Source organism: Ischnura elegans, chromosome 8, assembly GCF_921293095.1.
Source record: "Ischnura elegans chromosome 8, ioIscEleg1.1, whole genome shotgun sequence".
NCBI lineage: Eukaryota > Metazoa > Arthropoda > Insecta > Odonata > Coenagrionidae > Ischnura > Ischnura elegans.
Genome location: NC_060253.1, coordinates 1,751,520 through 1,772,181, shown reverse-complemented (window position 1 = coordinate 1,772,181; position 20,662 = coordinate 1,751,520). Strand labels below are relative to the sequence as shown.

At 39.0% G+C, this 20,662-nt stretch overlaps 1 protein-coding gene across 1 annotated transcript in view; it reads left to right on the top strand.

Moving 5' to 3' along the window:
- LOC124163701 (alpha-mannosidase 2) overlaps positions 1 to 20,662 on the top strand; it is a 200,727-nt gene that overhangs the window by 144,527 nt on the left and 35,538 nt on the right. Inside the window, exons 17-20 of the mRNA XM_046540768.1 lie at positions 5,028 to 5,261; positions 9,030 to 9,223; positions 12,827 to 12,960; positions 14,493 to 14,645. Of these exons, the coding sequence (XP_046396724.1) occupies positions 5,028 to 5,261; positions 9,030 to 9,223; positions 12,827 to 12,960; positions 14,493 to 14,645 (715 nt within the window). The remainder of the gene's footprint in view (positions 1 to 5,027; positions 5,262 to 9,029; positions 9,224 to 12,826; positions 12,961 to 14,492; positions 14,646 to 20,662) is intronic.

Sequence of the window (20,662 nt, the reverse complement as noted above, 5' to 3'; positions counted from 1 at the left end):
GGCACGAGCAGTAGTTTAGTGCTAACATAAAGAAATCTTTTCTCCATATTAATGATACTTTGGATAATTTTCAAAACGAATAAAAAAGACACGAAAACTAAATGAGGGTAAGGTTTTGGGGTTTCATTTTTGGGAATTCACATAAGTGAACCAATACTTCACAATAATATCTTGAGAAATGATAAAACGTGCGTCGTACGAAAAAAATGAATGTGGATAATAATCATGTTTCTCTCTTCATTTCCCCGATAATAGAAGATGCTTCTCCAGCTTTTCTCTGTTAGGATCCTTGCTCCTGTTGGCATAGAAGAAGAGAGACTTGTTATATAAACATGGCACCTCGCTCCCGGCATCAATGGCCTTGATGACCAATAAAAAGTCTTCCACTCCACAGAGGTGATGGTGCATGGCAACTGGATGGAGAGCCCAAAAAGAATTTACTTCAAATATTCACAAGTAGAAAATCATACCCTACGTCAATTATGATCCTAACTGAATCATAATGAAAATAACTAATTAAAGTTTGTACATTCACCTGACAATATGGAAGGAACTATAAATATTAACCTACAAAGGTTACTATTTTTAAAAGGGGCTATAACCGTGGTTTTTTTCTTGTCGCAGAGTGATAGAGGGTGTCACTGATGGCAATTAGGTGGGCTGCCATTAAAATGTCGTAGGTGTAGGAAACAAGTATATATCTTATGCGTAGATAATAGTATTTGTATTTGTATTTAACGTTAACTCCGTAGGGATACAATTATCCATGGGTTTTGTCAAGACACAGAGAGACATAAAAGAATCACAAAACACAGCTTACAAATATCAAAAAAAATTCTTGAACACTAATAACATTTATAAAATATCATTAAAAAATTCTTGGACACTATAATAACCTTTGTTACATAGCAAGTTTCTCAATCTATTCTTAAAAACCTTTATTGAGGGAAGGGTTTTCATATCAGAGGGTAGCCTATTGTAGATTGCAGCAATAGAGTGGTATGGTCCCTTCTGGCATTGTGTAAATGAATACAGATAACTGTGAATGTCACTTTTTGATCTAGTGTTGTGACTGTGAAAATCAGAGTTAACACGGAAGTAATACGGATAGCACTTCACAAACATGGCACATGAGAGAATGTAAACACATGGAAGTGTGAGGATCTTGAGGGACACAAACAGTAGCCGACCACTTGTTCGTATAGGAACTTTACTGATTGCCTTAATGGCTTGTTTCTGTAAAGAGAAGGCTTTAGCTGCAGTAGAGGAGTTACCCCAAAACATGATACCATATGACAATAGTGAGTGTACTTTGGCAAAGTACACAGCTTTTAGAACATATATAGAAACAAGAGGAGAGAGTTTCCTTATCATATAAATACCTACTGAAAGTAGTTGCTTTCGCTACTGATCACAAAATTCCTAGATTAAATTCTTGTACAAATATTTTCAAGATGTTATTTGATGACATTTTCTAAAATGGATGGGAATCTCTTTAACGCTAAGATTGTTGATATTCAACTTCGAAGAATGGGAAGTTAAGGGTTTTATGATTTTTTTAGAGATGGGTCGAATAGCAGATTTCTCGAATTCGAATATCGAATTCGAATATTAAATCATTGCTCGAATATTCGAATACCTCGAATTTCGAATACCTCGAATACTAAATTATGAAATCTGGTATGTTTGACTCGGTTGCCTATGCAGCAGGCAACACAAGATTTTGGGGAGTAATTTTGATTTCCTTTAAATGATTCGAACAGGAATTTAGCTGATTAATGAATATTTTAATTTTATGGAAACAATTGGGCATATTATTTATTCAACTAATATCGCTTTACCCCCACTCTTGCTGCCAAGTGCTAGCTGACAATCTGAGGCATTTTGCAAAATACAAGCTCTTTTTCACCGGATTTTCTTCAATTATTTTCAGTCCATCTTTGGGAGTTCTCACGAGATAAGAAGATGAATTGGAATTGCTATCAGGGAGAAACCAAATACATATTCTGAGAAAATATCCCTTTGTCTGGGACTGTAACAATAAACATTTATAGCACCACTCATAAATTGTAACTTGATATATATTTTCGGAAAAAAATACCGCATCAACTTCCGAGAAGCTCTGCTGCTCATATCGAGTTTCGCCAGAATGCTAAGTCTCAGTCGTATTTTGACATTTATTTCTTTGCGTAAAATGCTTAAATAAACTCAGAAATACGTCGTGTTTGGTCTTATTCTTTTCGAAATTACGCGAACATTACTAATATTTCAATTCAATAAAGGTGTAACATCAATTGACGAAAGTCATTCTTAGACACATTTTGTGCTAATAGATGACTCATGCAGCGGTTGACCTCTACAGAAATGGGGAACTTAGAAGCTGGTAGGAAAAAAATGTCAGTGGGGGAGAAAAGGGAGGGCCCGAAAGACGTTTCTATTGTTCTCGTGTAACTTGGTATTTTTTCGAAGCTAAGGTCTTCGTAATATGATCCCTACGCGAGCTGTGACCTTTTTTTTTATTTCGAAGAAGAGGAAAGCCTCAGAAGGGGGGCTAGTGTTGAATGGAGAGCGATACCGGATCTTGGGAAATGCGCTAATGTAAGTATCCCACGGTACTCACACAGCTGTTGACCTCCAGAAATGGGGAACTTCGAAGCAGGTAGCCAGAAAAAGGTCAGTGGGTGAAAAAAGGGGGGAGGGCGTGAAACACGTTTTTATTGTTCTCGTAACTCGATATTTTTTTCGAAGCAGGGGTCTTCGTAATGCGATCCGTGCGAGAGCTGGGACCTTTTGTTTGATTTCGGAGAAGAGGAAAGCCTCAGAGTGGGTGAAGCAAGTGCTGAATGGAGGGGGATAGTGGATCGTGGGAAATGCCCTAAGGTTGCTATCCCAAGGCACTGAGGTTCGGATTTTTTCACCCGACCATTTTCGGTTCCCCTCGTCGAACTCTTTTCACCGCTAAAATCCACGAATTTGATGTAATTCGTCAACTTGCGTAAAACGGCGCTGCGAGCACTAAATGACTACAGTTCTCTACATTTTTCCGAGTCAACCACAGTCGTGACACACAATGTTAAAAAGTGTAGACAGCGTAGCGTAGCGGACGACGCGGCTGGGGCCACTACAGCGCATTCTGCGGGCGTTTTCCGTAAACTAGCACCCTCCCCTACCGTACCCCCTCCCCTCCAGTCCCCATTCCACTTTTATTCTTGCTTTGCGTGTTGCATGCGGTAGGGATACTATGCGGGATATCATTTAAATAAAATCACAACATGTGCAAAGCAAATGCCCATTTATTTCATAAAAGTTCACATAAAAGTCACTCACCTGCCAAATACAATGAATTGAATTAGTATATAAATAAATACTATACACAGGATGGCGAAAGCCTGACAAGAATCTCTCTATGCCTCACTTGTGTACGCATAAGTCCTCGTACCCACAGCGAACTATAATTCCTCAGTGTCATCACAAATTACGGGATAAGAACACCACAAAGAAAATTTCTTTACCAGTGGCCACTTCACTGCACTGAATATGAGATTGTTGAAAAACAAAAATTCGTAAGCAAAATCAAGATCACTATACAAGCGTTAATGGGCTGAATATACGTGACTTTTTCGAAAATATAACGTTGTCCACCACTTCACACACCACACGCAGGCTTGAAAACTTGATGTAGAGATAATTAAGTTAAAATAGAATCAACAACTATATACAAACAACGCCTAAAACCGTACATCGCGAGAACACAAGATCTAACTGGTCCACAGTAAGTAGATGTTTTCCTAACGATCAAAACTTTCGAAATGAGGAGACGAAATTTCATTGGCCGATTCATGATTGGTCAATGGGTGAGACAGAGGAAGCACACATATTTCATATTTCCTATTTATTATTAAAGATACCAACTGAGTGACATTACACAAGTTATGAAATAATTTTTTACGCAATAATATTTATTAATCAAAAATAATCTTACGAAACGATAGCGTTAGTTCAAGAAAACGCCCGTCAGACTGTTGTGTCGCACGCTGTCAACAGTTCGCCCGCCTTGTGCCAAAGCCCTGGAGTCAACTACCAACGACGTGCGTGCGACAGTGTATGACGCGAAATTCAAAGTATTCGATGTATTCGAGGCGGTACTTTTCGCATAACTATTCGAAACCTCGAATATCGAATAATTTCTAATATTCGAGGTATTCGAGTATTCGCGGATATTATTCGCACATCTCTAGATTTTTTAATGATCTTTCACAGCATAAAATCAATATGAAATAGCATTTTTTAAGGATTCCATCTAAAATAGCCACCAAAACTGTTAAACAAGGCCACTTAACACGGAAGAAGGGTGGGGGGAACAAAAGCAAACATTTTTTCGCGACTACTTATTAAAGAGGTTTGAAATTACGAAACTAGATATTATGAAGTGCCTATTTTCCAGTCCCGCTGTCTTCGTATAATCAAGAGTTTACTTTATTCCCAAAAACTTGAAAAAATGTTGCCATGTGTTTTGATCCTTGTCATTGGTTTGATGCTTTATTTGTGAGGAATAAGTGATATGAGGGACTTATTTCTTATGGAAATACATCTACATCTTGCGTTGCATGTGAGTCTGAACGAGCTTTAGATGAAACCATGTGCTTATATTTTGACAATGATGCTAATGTTGGAATGGGATATCATTTATAGCTACATTGGTAAGCACAGACCAACCCTGTTCATTGTTCACTGCTTCAGTCTTTGTAATCATACCATTGGAAAAGATACTTTGTATTGTACAATCAATGATGTGACTTTAAAAGTACTATGCATGGTTTGAACTCCAAATGTTACTTGGTATTGCCTTGATGGTGACATTGAATATTCAGCCAATAAAGTACCAATACAGTCGGGGTGTGCTGTGCACATTGGAAAGTTTCTTTTCAATCATCAACCATGTTGGCTTCCTTGGAAGCATTTTCCATATTGGGATCAATTAGAATGTATTTGCAAACATGCTTATAACGTTTCCTTCTTCTTTTCAGCAATCCCTATCACACCCTGTCGAAGGTACGGCTTGTGGGCGTAACGTCCAGTCAAGTTCATCTGTCCCGGGGTTTTGAGAGCACGGAGATTGTTGGTGTGGGTGGGGAGGAAGAGTTCTCGATTGCGAGTGACCGAGTGTCAGCTGCTTTTGGAGCCTCTGGTTTCCTCAAGGCTCTCACCCTCAAAGATGGCATTGACTCTCTCACCACGCCAGTGCACATTGACTTTGCCAGGTACTTCTTTCTTATTGATGGTGGGCCAATACCAGATTGCAAGGACATTGCATTGTTGGTAGCCAATCATTTTCTTCCTCAAATAGGATAACCTAGTGATTTTACTTACTTCTTCATTCAACTCTTATAATTTTGGTGAAGCCCAATCGATTCCGAAGTCGGACTGCTGGAACATACATTTTTGTAAAAATAAAGGCATATTCTAATACAATAGACTCGTTAATATGAACAACATTATTTTGAAGTTCTCATTATTACAAAGGAAATCGTTGGTCCCAACAAAAATGCTAATCCAGTCTATAGTATAAGAACCGTAATGACAAAATTTTCGTTAATACGAAATTACGAAACTCAGTCACGGTTCTGGCAGCTAATAATTGAACTTTATTACGAGTTCCACAGATAAATAGCAGCGTTTGGGTGGATATACATTATGCTATGTCATAATTATTGCGCTAGGTTCTATCTTCAGGAGAAGATATTTCAGTATCCACGGAATGTTGTATAATAAGCTTAATTCTGGTGGAATCATGTGGCCCACTCATTACTGCTCATAAATTACGAGCAGTATGTCCTTGTTTTACAATCATTCGATTTATGAACTCTCAGAGATACGAACATTCGAAAAATTCAAGCGTGCGTGAAATTTCAAATTTGGCACCTTTAGCGTTGGCCGAATGGCGAATATGCAGTGTGGCGTAATGGAACTCGCACTTTGTGCACAGTCTGAACAAAGAATCAATTAAATCCGTTGTGAAGTCAGTTCCCAAGGAGAGCGCATTTTTTCAGCTCCATTCATGTCACATGCACAGCTAGATCAGTTCGTTGCAATCATGTGCAACACGCAAAATTACACAATGCAGTGTTGCATTCTGCAAGATTACCACACTTTATGATGCCTTGCATAGGGTTATCAACTTACGAACAAGTTCTCGGAACGTATATTGCTTGTATGTCGAGGACTTACTGTATTTGTAAATGATTTAATCAAGTACATCTTGCACATGACTCTGAAGCTCTCCTTCAGCGCGAGTTCATATTAGTGTGGGAAATGGAAGAGACGAGAAACTTTGGCATGGCATGTTTTTATATGCAATGATTCCTGAGAGAAACGCTCTCACAAACTCTGTTAGAACGAACCTCCGGTTTTTCGGTCCCATACATTTCTTAGTAACGAGAGTTTATTGTAAGCTCATTTGCCTCTTTCATAATATCTTTCTAATGAAAGGAGAAAAATTAGAAAGACTGGATTCTTTCCACCGCTTTGTCAAGTTAGATTCATGTTTGGTTTCTGAAGTTGATTCTCAGTTCCTGTTCATAATCAGGTTGTTTATTTGCATTGAATAATTTTTCAAAGCCTCTTAGTGGTGTCCATTCATTACTTAATTAGTTGATTTTGGCAATTTATGGAACCTCTTCGTGAGATATGATATGGAGATTTGGCTAACCCCCTCCATTCAATCTCATGTGAGATTGTTCAAAATGCATATTGTCATTGTAAATATGTTAATCTATGATTCATTGCATTGGAGTTATTGAAAAATAACAAGTTTTCAATAATTGTATTTAAAATTAGTTAATAATAGTATTTAAGAATACTAAAAAATTATGTATTACAGTAGAGCCTCACTTATGAAACTTTCAGCGGAAAACCAAATAAAGTTTCATAAGTGAGGAAGTTACATATGTGAGGTTTTTCGGTATTTAGCATGAAATCCTTTTCAATAGGGGCCGGTTTGTTTCCAGGATGCAATTATTTATTTGGAGGCAAGGCATTGAAGCCTAATAATTAGGGATGGTCGGATCGGATACCTCGGATCCAAATATCCGCGGATATTGCCCTTCATCGGATACATCGGATCCAAAGTCGCGGAAGTCGCGAAGATATTGGATTTGGATCTGAAAGTTTAAATAGCTTCAGTGATGATAAGGGTGGAAAGGGTGTGGACGGAACTTCCAGTGCAACACACTGTCTGGCAGATGGGACGTTAAGTCCTGGTTAAGCCTATCGTTACAACCTGGCTAATTCCAACTCAGGGTTTCTATGCTCCCTCCCTTACCTCATGGCAAAAATGACCCCCGCTGTCAGTTTCCTTCCTTTAAATACCATGCCATAGATAATACGGAGTACACGGCACCTGGCAGTGGTGTAAGTATGGTGGGTGATGAGGGGATAGATCCCCCCCCAAAGCCTCAGAGAAATAAAAAAAATATCTATAACAATTGTATAGCTTTTTTATGTACAGCAACTGCATCTGTATAAAGTTAAATTTCAAGTGCCAAAATGATATAAAACATATTTACAGTCATGTAATTTTTTTAATTTTCCGGGAATCCCCGTTGCCTCGGGGGGGTTACCGCCCCCCTCAGGTACTACCATCCCCCACCAAAGCATATGCATCCCCCGGCTAAGTCAAATATTTTTTCATGGCGAACTTCCTCCTTTGGTGTATTTAATTGGCTTTAATGATTACGTGATGACTGACAATACGAGTTATTCTCGAAGGGCATTCACACTAACTCTCGTTCAGTTAAAAAAGAAACACTTGCCATCAGGCAGGCTTAAGCTAATAGCTATTCAAGGTCCAACCATGTTTCATTTAAACTCCCTGAGATACAAGTTGGGTCTATTTTGATCTGCACGCTGCGTAAGCAACTTTCCCCTGGCTCAATTTGTTCTGCAGATATGGGATTAGCCCGTGGAATGAGACTACGCATGCTGTTTTTACCATCATGTTGAGTTGCCGTCGACATATGTCCATACTGCAAATATGATAATCTTTTTTGAATGACCTTGGAAGCCAAAATTTTGGAACGCGAGGATTTTTAACAGCTCATTCGGGCATTATTTCGCTGGGGCGAGGGAAAATATAACCTTGGAAAAATTCTAGACAATCTTCCATTAGAAATAGATATTGTATAGTCCAAAATTCCGTATTAACGATCATCTACTATAGTTAAAATTAATATCTAATAAACATCATCACTCATTATTAAAACTTATTATTCTTTATTGACATATCTACTGTATGTAATGAGCACATACTACACCTGCTCCTGTGACTAAAATTGGCACGCGTACCGCAATATTCTCTTAGAGCAGTTCTCTGACAAGTGGTATAAGCGAGGTATTTTAACTCATGGGACTGGAAAAATACGTTTCGCAACTGCATTCGTGGTATAAGTGAAAAGTTTCATAACCGAGGTTGGAAATATGTACATGTGTTCATATGGGGTTATTCACCGGACCAAAAAAAAAAATCAGTGTATAAGTGAGGTCATCATATTACTGAGGGTCGTATGATTGAGGTTCTACTGTACTTGCCAGGATCCCCTCCCCCCATGTGAGATTGGCGGAGAATCGGCTTGACCCCTACCCCTTAGCCCCCCCTCCCTAAGTGCCTCGCATAATCAATGGATCCCCCCTTAATGGGTTTGCTGAATATAATATGAAACTTATCCATCAATTATATAACAAGTGAATGGATCCATAATATCTCTTCCTATTTAAAGAATGTTGTGTAAATTGTGCTCTGTAAAAGTTTTTAAATTAGGTTTTGTGCAAATTGTGTTGGTACCAATTAGTTTTTCTTTTGTTCCAGTTCCAAACCAAGAACCAAAGAACTGAACAGACCCATTTCTAAAAATAAGTTAATGGATGAATTGGTGTGAATTGGACAAAAAACGTTGGGCTTAATTTGGGAGAGTTGCTGCCCTGTGTTCTTGCACTCCCTGTGAATAATAAATTTTCTGTCTCCTCTTTGGCAGATATGGTGCACGTCCTGGCACGGAGCGCAGTGGTGCTTACCTGTTTCTGCCCGATGGAGAGGCAGAGGTGTTGCTGCCAGGCAAAGGAACGGCCTCTGCCATCAGGGTGCTGCAAGGACCACTCATTTCAAGCGTTACGGCATTCCTCATGCCACCGCTCCTGCAACACACTGTGTCACTGTGGAATATCCCAGGTTAGGTGCCATTCATTCATTAAGTCTTTGTAGAAATTAAAGTTACTCAGTAAAATCTTGATGATAAGAAGAAGTCATCGGGGCCAAAAAATCGACACTTCATAATATCAAATGATGTAATTTCAAGAACTTTTGAAGAAACATTTACTTTGGTTTTTCTGTCCTCTTTTGTCTTATGATTAAAAGGCATAAACTATTGTAAAGCACATATTCCACCTTGTATTAAGTAATCTACTATCTCTGAGTTGTCGGAATTCCCCCATCATTCTGAAGTGTAATCAAAACATGCATTGTCCTATTTTATTTAATGAATGAAACTTCAGAACCCATGCTGAGGTAGGAAAAATACAAAATATTTTTGCTCAATCTGCTGTCTTGGGTGTCATTGTTCCTTGTATAATGATTATGAAAGTTTGACCTTTTTTCCAAGGAGCACATATTTTCTTTGAAATTACAAAGGCATTTATATATGAACAGGCTGTAGAGAGTCATAATCCCAAGCTTGCAGAATACCGGCTTGCAGCGATCCCTTGGGTGAGAAAATGAGATTATCCTTACTGCCTTTTTCTGCCATTCTAAATAAACTATTAGTGGATGGAGAGTGGCCCCAATGTTCAATACCATTATTAATGTGGCAATGGAACAAAGCAAAGTATATATGAGTAAGGTTCTCTTTTGGTATCAGGTATTTGAGTTTACGTAGCATGTAAACTGCCTTGGACAATTTTCCAAGAGTGCCTACAGCATGTGGTTCCAAGTCGATTTTTGAAGGAGTTCAAATCCCAGTAACTTATTGGTGGTCTGGGGATTATCAGAAGTACTCAAAGAGAAGACGAGTGACTGAGTTTTATCATTGTTTGGAACCAGACCATTTACAGAAAACCAGTTTGAGGCTTCAGTGAAAAACAAGTTAGAAGAAATAGAAATAATAGAAAGTAAATACAGTGCAACCTCGATAAAACGAGACCCCACGGTGCTCAAATAAACACTCGCTATAGCGAATTGTCGCTTTACAGTAGGAACAGGATTGGCGTGGTAATGGAGACATTTCTATCCGATAAACTTAAACATAAATCCAGACAAAAGGTGATGTTTTTGCTGCTTCACTAAATTTTCTTACTTTAATAACCAACAAGCCATTAAATTTATAAGCGCCGTACTGAATAAAACTCATGCAAAGCATTGCTTTGTAAACATTAGCCCAATGCTCAACCAACGAAGCCATCTTTCTAAGTACGTTGTGTATTTATGTGATCAATCTATTATTAGGATATTTTCCGCTGAAATTTCTAACTATTGCCGATAAAACAGTATTTTAGTATTTTAGATAAGAGTAATTACTTTTTCTATCATCCAATGAAATATCTTCACTCTCAACTCTAAAAAGTATGCTAAGAATGTATAATGATGTGATTAAAATTGCAGTTGTTTAAAAAAAATTCCATTTTTAGCATTATGCCGGCGATGTCATTAAAATAATATGCGGAGTGTGTCTACGGCACTGCATAAAAATGATTTGAATAACAATCGATAACATAAGAAAAGATATTTACTTGATATTATTTCACTAAAAATATAATGCAGATATTATGCTGATTTCATGTAAGTAAAACAAAACCAAGCTGCAAGAAACTGTGGCTAATTTAAAATGCACGGGTAATGTATGCAAAAAGAAATGAAAAAGCATACTCATCTGATGGACCCTGAAGCCAACAAGACTTAAGAGTATGAATTTATTGATACATATAACATTCTCAATAATGACTGCGAAACATGAAAAAAATGCAAAATTTTTTAAATACCCTTTTTCCCAACTGATGATGACCTTGAGTGCTTGAGGCACACCCTCTCGTCTAGCCAATCACAAGAGAGTGAAAGTGCAGGTGAAAGGCACTGCGGAGGAGGCCACCATCTCTATCTGATGACTTTTGTGCAGCGAACATCGCTCTCCAGCTCGCAGTGTTGCCAAACTTAATCTGTGGAGATGGTGCTTGTCATGGTCTTTATATATGGATCGTACGTATATAAGGACCTTGGCACTTGCACTGCCTCACGTACAGGTATTTCCATGAACTGGCAATGCTGGTCGACTGGATGGAGGGAGGGGAATGGTGAGGTGGAAGAGGTAGTGCTTCTGATTGGCTACTGGCTCTCAACCGCCAACAGTTTGGAAAAAGGGTATGAATAAATCAAAAGTGCAGCATCAGCTTCTCACATATGTCATCGCTAACAGTGCATTAACTGCCTGTAGAAGCATCATTGCAAGAAACACCTTGTACTGCAAGGGTTTTGTCAGGGAGTAGGTTTTTAAAGAGTTCCGTTTCATCTTCGTTGTATCATGTGAGGAATACTTCTTGATATAGTCCGCAAAAATTTAAGTCCTCACTTCAGCGGCTTACATCGCAGTATCACCAGCTATTATGAAGGAAGATAACGCTGTCATGCTTTTAATTAGTTTAACCAACCTCCAAACACTTGATGTTCTTGATTCTCAATCGATCACTGAAATACTCCACCATTGCCTCTTTCTCATTATTATTAATTATTATTATTCCTTGTTTATCATTATTATAGTTATTCTCAGTATATAGTTCCCACAGACTGACGTTGGCAAAACTACGCAAATCGTAAGCATCCGACTCATCATGTTCTGCATTCCTGGGGCACTTTAGCTGTGAAGGTTTGCCCTCCCACACCACGGCAGACCTAATCTTCTCGTTGTTTTTTTTTTTTTTTTTTAATTGTGAAGAGTGAATAGGTAGATAAATTAATTACGCCAATCTCATATTGTTGTATTATTTTCATTTTCACACTTTGAAATATTTTTCGTTTTTGGCCATGGTGTCTACCTTCAAATGCTCTCTGTTCATGCAACTCTTGGATGTGCGGGTATTCTATCGGCTGCATTCTGCCGACCGAGGAACAAAAGAAGATCGAGCATTCGTGAATATTAATGCCGCAATAGTTTCACCAAAATGAACCGCTTACTTATCGAACAACAGTTTACCACATGAATTTTAGACTGGGCACTCCATGTCAACTTCATTTCTAACGAATCGCCAGCAAATACAGAGATTAGGGACTGTTGGTGAAGGTTTTCCAGCGATGGAAACTCTCACTAAGGCGAGTGCCAATATCAAATGGGCCTTGTAAAAAGGAATTTTATTTTACGTGCTAATCATAGGGTCCATTGACAGTGCTTCAGCTATCTCTTGTAATGTCGGGGGTCTCACAATAGCCCGTACTTGCTTAAATGAGGTTCCACTGTATATGTATTTACATGGCATTCAGTCATAACTTTTACATCTCCATTTTATTCTTCCTGGCTGTGTGGTCTGTTGCGTTTGTATAATTCCCTTATTGATGTAATAGTTTTGTAGCTCTTACTTTGTTATGTGAGTGTTAATTTTCATATTGGAATCTTTGCATCTATCCCTATGCATTCATTCAGCTAATTTCAATTGCTGTGTACTTCACTTAGTTCAGGTTGCACTGTATAATTTGAATGGAATCCTTTGATAAAGAATTTTTAAACTCATGCTTTACACTTTTTGTATTTAAGAAGGACTTATTTTGTTTTTATTCATTGCTTTGATGGAATAGGTGTTGAAGGAATGGGATTGGAAGTTACCAACATTGTCAATATTTCTGGACGCAGTAACTTTGAATTGGTGATGCGCATTTCTACAAGCATAAGGAACAAGGCTGAGCTCTTCACTGACCTTAATGGATTCCAGGTAAGTTGTTATTCCAGCTAAACTTTTTGCTGAAATCCATTGATTTCAATGAAATCTAGTTTGAAAATATTTTATGGTAGCAATTGGCCTGCATGGTCTTTGATAATACATATTTCTTATGGGTGTAACATATTAAAAGTAAAAGAATAAAAGCTCTCTTTGAACACCAATTTTTATTGTTTTATATCATCTAATGCTTCATGGGGCTTTTGAGTCAAAGTGTACAGCATACTCTCGATTATCATCCATAAGGTGATGATGATAAATGGGGCACGAATGATTGGAAAACACGAATAATCCAAACTTTCACTCGAATATCATTTAATTCTCATAATTCATATAAATCAAATGATTAAATGTTCAACAGATTAGGGCTTCAATTGGTGGAAGTTAGACATATTTAAGTAAATAAAAGATCGTAGCACTTTTCCACAATTTTTGTTTTACAGCGTACAACGCATTTTGGCTCACTGAGCCATCATCTGGTGCAAGTACTGGTCTTGTACCAGATGATGGCTCAGTGAGCCGAAACGCGTTGTACGCTTTAAAAGTTCTTGTGGAAAAGTGCTACTATCTTTTATTTACTTAAATATGATTAAATGTTATTAACGCACATCGTCTGTTATTTTATATTGCTTTCCAGAATCATTGAGAGCTTTCTTTTCCCGACTGCAATCTTTTTAGAGGTGGAAACATGGTTGTACTCGCATTCCAACTCCTCCATGTGATACCTGGTTTCCAAAAACCACGTATCTGTAGCTGAAAAATCATGGATTCAGAAAAGTGGTTTGCACGAACGCTTCAAAACCACTGTGTACGTCCTCAAATTCGCGTGGTATGGCATAATGCGGAGTGCCAATTAAAACCCATAAACTAATGTGAAAGTAAAAAAATCGTGAAGTAACTAAATTAAATGAATGAGGTTGAGTTTCAATAGTGATTTCTAAAATTACAAGAAAGAAAACAATGAACCTCGGGCTCGAATCCGGGACGCATGAATCACACGTCATTGAACCAGTTCCCTAACCATATAGCTATACCACAGAGTAAGTTGTGAGGGAGCGATCACTCAAGCGAAGTGGTGCTGTGTGAAATGTTTGCATGCGAACATCTCTCGAACCTGGGCCTACGTGGAAGAAAGCTGTGACACTTTTTTTACCTTACCTATATATGTGGTTTCAGAAAATAACATCCGAGTCCAGATCCCGGTCATCAGTCTTGCGATGTCTCCTTGTAAGTCTTTGTTCGTGTAATCATTATTGAAAGGTATAGAGGAGAACCTGCTCAGAGTTGATGAATACCATCAACTTCATAGTGACCTAATTTACAAACAGTGACATCATAGAAAATTTGGTGAATTTAGCTTTACAATGATGAATTTAAAATTATGAATACACTATTTTTGGGTTCCTTGAATTTCAATACTAAGGACTATCAGACATTACTAAAGGTAAACGATAGTATTTTCTTTGTAATGAAGTGGTCCTTTTACTATCTGTGTTTGTTATGTGGCTTGTAAAATGTACTTTCAGATGTTGCGCCGCAGGAGACTGCCCAGGCTGCCCCTGCAAGGCAATTACTACCCACTGCCATCCCTTGCATTCATTGAGGACTCATCCGTCAGGTTCTCCCTCCTCTCGGCTCAGTCGTTGGGAGTGGCGTCGTTGAAGGAGGGACAAATTGAGGTCTTTCCCCTTTCTTTCTTTTCTGCTCTCTTCAGTATGCCTTTAGTCTTAGCATATGCTGCCTCGATAATATTTATTTGAATTTATCAATTCTTGAGTGTAAGGTAAACTAACCCATATTTGACCAGTTGTATTTGACTGTTTTTTGAATTGTTAATTTTGACAAAAAATAGACAATTTTTGATATCTTATATATGGCATGTTTTAGATATCAATTTAGATTTCAACAATGCATCAGTAGTCACGAGGAAAAATTCATATTAACTATGAATTGAGCTTAACCTTAGGGCCGTATTCTTAGTCGACCCTGTAGGGTCAACCGACCCTGGATACGTCATCAGCCCCTACATAAACCGATCTTGCCCTACATATGCCAAATTAAGCCCTACATATGGCCGTTTTTGGAACTAAACGGGCCCTACTTGATGTAGGGTGCCCGAACCAACCCTAAACCCTACAAAAGCATGGCGGCCAAATATCGTCTGCTGATCACTTGGATTTAAGAATCTACGTTTCAATGGATATTAAGGGAGACGACCTCACACTAGCCATTTTAAAATGTACAGTAACACAGCAGAAATGTAATAATACTACCACTTTATAACCACCAAGTTAAATAAACTATAAAATTGACTGAACTAATTAGAACAATATAGCGGTATACATCACCTTGCTTATATAATTATATTTTTCACGTTTGGCACTTGCAATGGGAATACACGACCTTCGGGTGGCCAATTAAGCTCAAATTTTCTGATTCGTTGGATCACGGCTATCAATTAAATATGCCGAAGCAAGACGACGCACTTCTCAAAACTTTTCGAGAAACAAGCAATTAAAAATCGTAAAAAACGGGTCTTCGGTATATATCCGGTATTTCCTTGACATTTTCTCAATGCAGCGGTGGAGCAGTGGTTGAGGTGGTTGACTGTGGATGTATTAATTTCGAGTTCGATCCTCACCCGGGGAACATTTTTTATTTTATTTTTCAAGGATTTTATTTTTTGCATTTTTAAAGATTGTTTTCTTATCTTCGTTAGCTCAATGAAAATATTTTTAATTCATTTTTTAAATAATAATAAGTGCTGAAAGGGAGATGAAGCAAGGGCTATAGGGCTAGATCCTTTCCAAGGGCTATTTTGTATTTATTTGTTCTCTCTAGGTATATTAGGGTATGAAAAATAAAAAGTTATGGTACTTTTCCACACGATTAATTCAATACGACCGGTTTCGTCGCAGAGGCGACATCATCAGGGAAATCAATGTAAGGAAATACCGGATATATACCTTAGACCCGTTTTTTACGATTTTTAATTGCTTTTTTCACGAAAAGTTTTGAGAAGTGCGTCGTCTTGCTTCGGCACATTTAATTGATAGCCGTTATCTACCGAATCAGAAAATTTGAGCTCAATCGGCCACCCGAAGGTCGTGTATTCCCCTTATTAGTATACTTTTGGGAAAATAATACTTCATTTACGTGTAACCATAGAAAACGTATTTTCATGCCACTATTTTCCACATAATAAACTTAACTACGGAAGGTGAAAGCGAATGACGAACCTTGATGATGCAACGTAAGTTCCCACATCAATGCTAATATTTGCTCCGTACTTATTACTATCTTGTACAGACCACTTTTGAAGTAATTTAAAGACAATTAGGTTCCACTTTTTGCTCGATTTGAGAGTATTTGTAGCGATAATTAAGGTACCGACACGACCTGGTGGACGACACCTATTGTTTATTTACCTTGAGCCGTTACCCTAACAATACGCCCGAAAACTATCGGACGTCTTTTCTTAGTTTCATAGTTAGTTCCCATTACGCCACCAGAGTGGAAAATTGGCGCTGCGCCATCATCTACGTCAGAGTCCTCTATATTGCCATATAATAACTACAAAGTTGAGTCGTCGCAATCCGCCATTGTTGGTCAAATCATTAATGGCGGGCTGTGTTGAAGCATAGGCGTAACGTCAAGTAGGTGCAGTTTTTTCCATTTTTGTAATTGATTAATAAGAGAAATGGGCGGTTCTTCTGCACCAAACTGTTCCATTAGTTGCAGGGATGGGTTCCGTGTTTTTGTTTTTCCTTGTAATCCTGAGGTAAGGGCGAAATGGTTACAAATTTGTGGGATGGATAAGTGGCAACCATAGCCGTCTTCCACAATTTGTGAGGTGAGTTAGAAGTTGATTTAATTCAATGTATTGGGTAAATATTCATATGAAGATCAAGTTTTTACTTAGTTTCGGCTTAAGTTGATGAAAGGCTGTGATTTATTTCAAAGTTTAATACCTTTGGTACTCAGTTTTACGCTGTACGTAATTTAAACAGAAAAGAGTGCATAATAATTCCTGCTATTGTTGAGAGTTTTTCATGTTTATAAGGTTATTTGTGGCAATAGTTTTTAAAACGTTCATAGTGTCGTAAAACTAATACAAGTAACCCGAGATACATTCAAGTGATTAATTTAAACAATAAACATCCGAATACGCAACCTATTCACATGATGGAATGTGGTTAGTTGTTATTATTTCGACGCGTGAAAGTTATACTTGTAAGTGTCCTTGAAAGTTATACTTGTAACCATATAAGTGCTTTCACGTTTGAAATACCATGAGGGACTTTTACGTGCGATGGAATCAATGATACCAGTTTTTATTAAAGACTTACTGAAATAATGTAATATTTATGTCCCTTTTGGAACTACGTTATTGGTAACGAATGTTTGCAGGTAATTGTATTAGAATTCATGCTGGATTTTACACCTTGTAATTACACGCGATTTATAAACAGCGAAACCTTCCTTAATAAATATAATAGTCAACATACAATTTATAATTGTTAAGATTAAGGTAGGTTTCCATGGAGTACTAATGAAGTGATTTGGGAGACTCCCTATCCTTCCAGCGCTGCCTTCTTCAATTCACTGTAAGGCCTACTTCCTTTCAATTTTTCTAAAAACCCTATTCTTCTCCTTCCCCTCCCTCGTTTCCCCAACATTCTACCCTCTAACACCATTTCCAACATCCCCTCCCTGCTAACTATTCGCTCCATCCATAAATTCTGTCTCCTCCGTACCTCATCTAAAAGCTGCATCTCCTTGCCAACCATATTTCGAACCAATTCGTCGTTCCTTTTCCTCTCCGTCCATTTCACCTTCTCCATTCTTCTCCATACCCACACCTCGAATGCCTCGAATCATCTCTCGTCTTCTTTCCTCAATGTCCACGTTTCCGCACCGTAGAGCGCTACACTCAAGATCAAAGTCTTCACTAACCTTTTCTTTGAACTCTTACATAGCAATCCTCTCAGAATTTCCTTCCTGTTCACGAAAGCCTCCTTTGTTGATGCAATTCTCTTCCTAATGTCCTTACTACCGTATCCATTTTCCTCTAGCGTACTGCCTAAATAGTTGAACTGCTCAACCTGCTCAAATTTTTCACCACCCACCTTTATCTTGAGTCTCACATTCCTCGCTCGTGATGCTTTACAAAGCCGCATAACCTTAGTTTTCTTGTGATTAATCCTCATCCCATACTCCTCGCAACGCTCGTATAACGCATTCACTAGAGCCTGAAGCCCCCCTCGCTGACTGGCTAATCAACGCCTGATCATCCGCGAATCTCACTTATTTGAACATCATTCCTCCCACTTTTATTCCCGCTTCTAACTCATCCCACGCTTCTCTTAACATCTCCTCAGCGCATACGATAAAAAGTAGGCATACGCGGCGATAGAGGACAGCCTTGCCTCACACCTCGACCAATGCTTACCCACCCAGGTTCTCCATCCGCTACCCACACTTGCGCAGTCTGGGCCATATACAGATTACAAATTAGTCGTCTATCCCTCCAATATACACTTATTCTCTTGAGGATTTCCATTAACTCTAACCAGTTCAAGCTATCTAACGCTTCTTCAAAATCCACGGAACAGGCATATACGTCCTGGTCATTATCTAGGTTCCTCTCCACCAGGGACCTCATTATCGCTATTGCATCACGAGTTGACTTCCCTTTTCTAAAACCAAACAGATCTTCGCCCGAATACTCATTTGCCCTCGCCTCCATTCGTCTGTTCAATATCCTAAGCACCACTTTCGTCGCATGCGATATTAGGGTGGTAGTCCTGCAGTCTCTGCATTCCACGGCTTTCTTCTTTTTCGGTAGCGGAATTAAAACCGTCTTCACGAAATCCTCTGGCCAACATCCCTCCTCATATATCCTGCGTACTAGTTTGAAAAACCTTTTCTTAACTTCCTTCCCTAGATTCTTCAAAAGCTCACACGGGATATTGTCCACGCCCGCTGCTCCATATCACAAAGTGCTTTCTCTATTTCCGAATCTAATATCTCCGGCCCAAAATTATCCTCCCCCACTTCACTTTCATCCTCTAAAGTCAATCTCTCCGGTGTGTTCCTTCCTTCATAGAGATCCTCCACGTTTTCTTTCCATCTACTCTGTACATCTTCTCGCTCGGTTAGCATCCTTTCATCTTTAGCCTTAATGTTAGACATGGCTTCTCCTGTTTTGCCGCCCGATAGTGACTTAACTTTGGCGTACAACGCGCCTACTTCTCCATCCTTCTGGAACTTTTCCATTTCCTCACATTGTGTTTTCCACCAAGCCTCCCTTGCCCTCTTAGTTTCACGTAGTAATCGATTATTTAGTTCCCTATACATTCTTTTGCCCTGATCTGTGTCCACGTTCTTCCACTTCCTTCTTTCCTCCATTTCTTTTACCATTCCCTCCGTAATCCAAGGCTTCTTTATCCTTCTGCTGTCAACGTAGCCAATTGACTTCTCCGCCGCATTGACTATTCCCGTTTTAACATTATCCCACCCTTCCTCTTCAGTCTGTGTACTTCCAGTCTCCCGTATACTAATGTACACTTGTTTCTGATATCCTCCCCTTCAGGATCCTCCCCTTCAGGTTTTCTACGTTCCATTTCTTTGCCTTTCCAACTTTAGTACATTTCTTTTAAGTCTTTTGAATCTTATGCTACTTTTATAAGTATAGGTGGTCTTAATCCGCATCTGCTGCTGGGAAGCTACGCGAGTTTTTCACACTATTCATAAACCTCTGTCTTACCATAATGTAGTGTATTTGATATCTCCCTACATCCCTTGGACTTTTTCATGTGTACCTTCGCCCTTTATGATGATTGAACCACGTGTTTGTGATGAATAACTTGTTTCTCCTGCAAAATTCTGCTGCTTTCTCATCCCTGTCGTTCCGAATTCCTAATCCAAATTCTCCTACTTCGTTTCCATCCCTCCTTTCCCCGACTAAAGCGTTCCAGTCTCCCATTACTACCAGATTTTTCTTACCCGGGGTTTCTTCTTCTCCATCTTCTTGCTCTTCTTCTCTCTTCATTGCTGCTGCCGCTGATGGTGATGATGATAAGTCTCTGCGAGGATTTCGCATGTTGGCGACCCCGAGGACCTTGCCGACCTCGCTGCCGTGCCCGACACCCGCCCTTTGCGGACGGGTCCCGGTTGATGAGATTCCGAGGCTCATTTGGTTGTACTCAATGTTTTCAGGGAAGAGATAGTTGGTAGGGTTTCTCACTTCCATTCCAACAGTGTTTTTCACGTGACACCATCACGTGGACTACCTTTCGTCTGGTTCCTACCCTTCGACCTATCTAGCATGGGTGGCCCTACCGGGAATAATTTAGAATTAATCCCGCCAGTGCAGCTCTAGGGGTCATAGGGACACGCAAGCCTTTCCACCGCGACAAGGTTGTAGCCCAGGGAAAGGCAACATGCAGTACATGCACGTAATTATTTAGCCATTTAATCATTATGAAAACATTTCGTGCGAGTTATCTTCGTTTTCCTTGCCACAGGTGAACTTATACGAATCAAAATTTGAATCCGCTCGGAAGGAAGGCTGGAATAAATTAAAAGCCTACTGATGTTCCGACGATTTTCGACGTCGCGAATTATCCTAAGCCTAATACACCAAAGAGGAGACCTCTCATATTCTATTTATCGTATATCGTTTCATACAAAT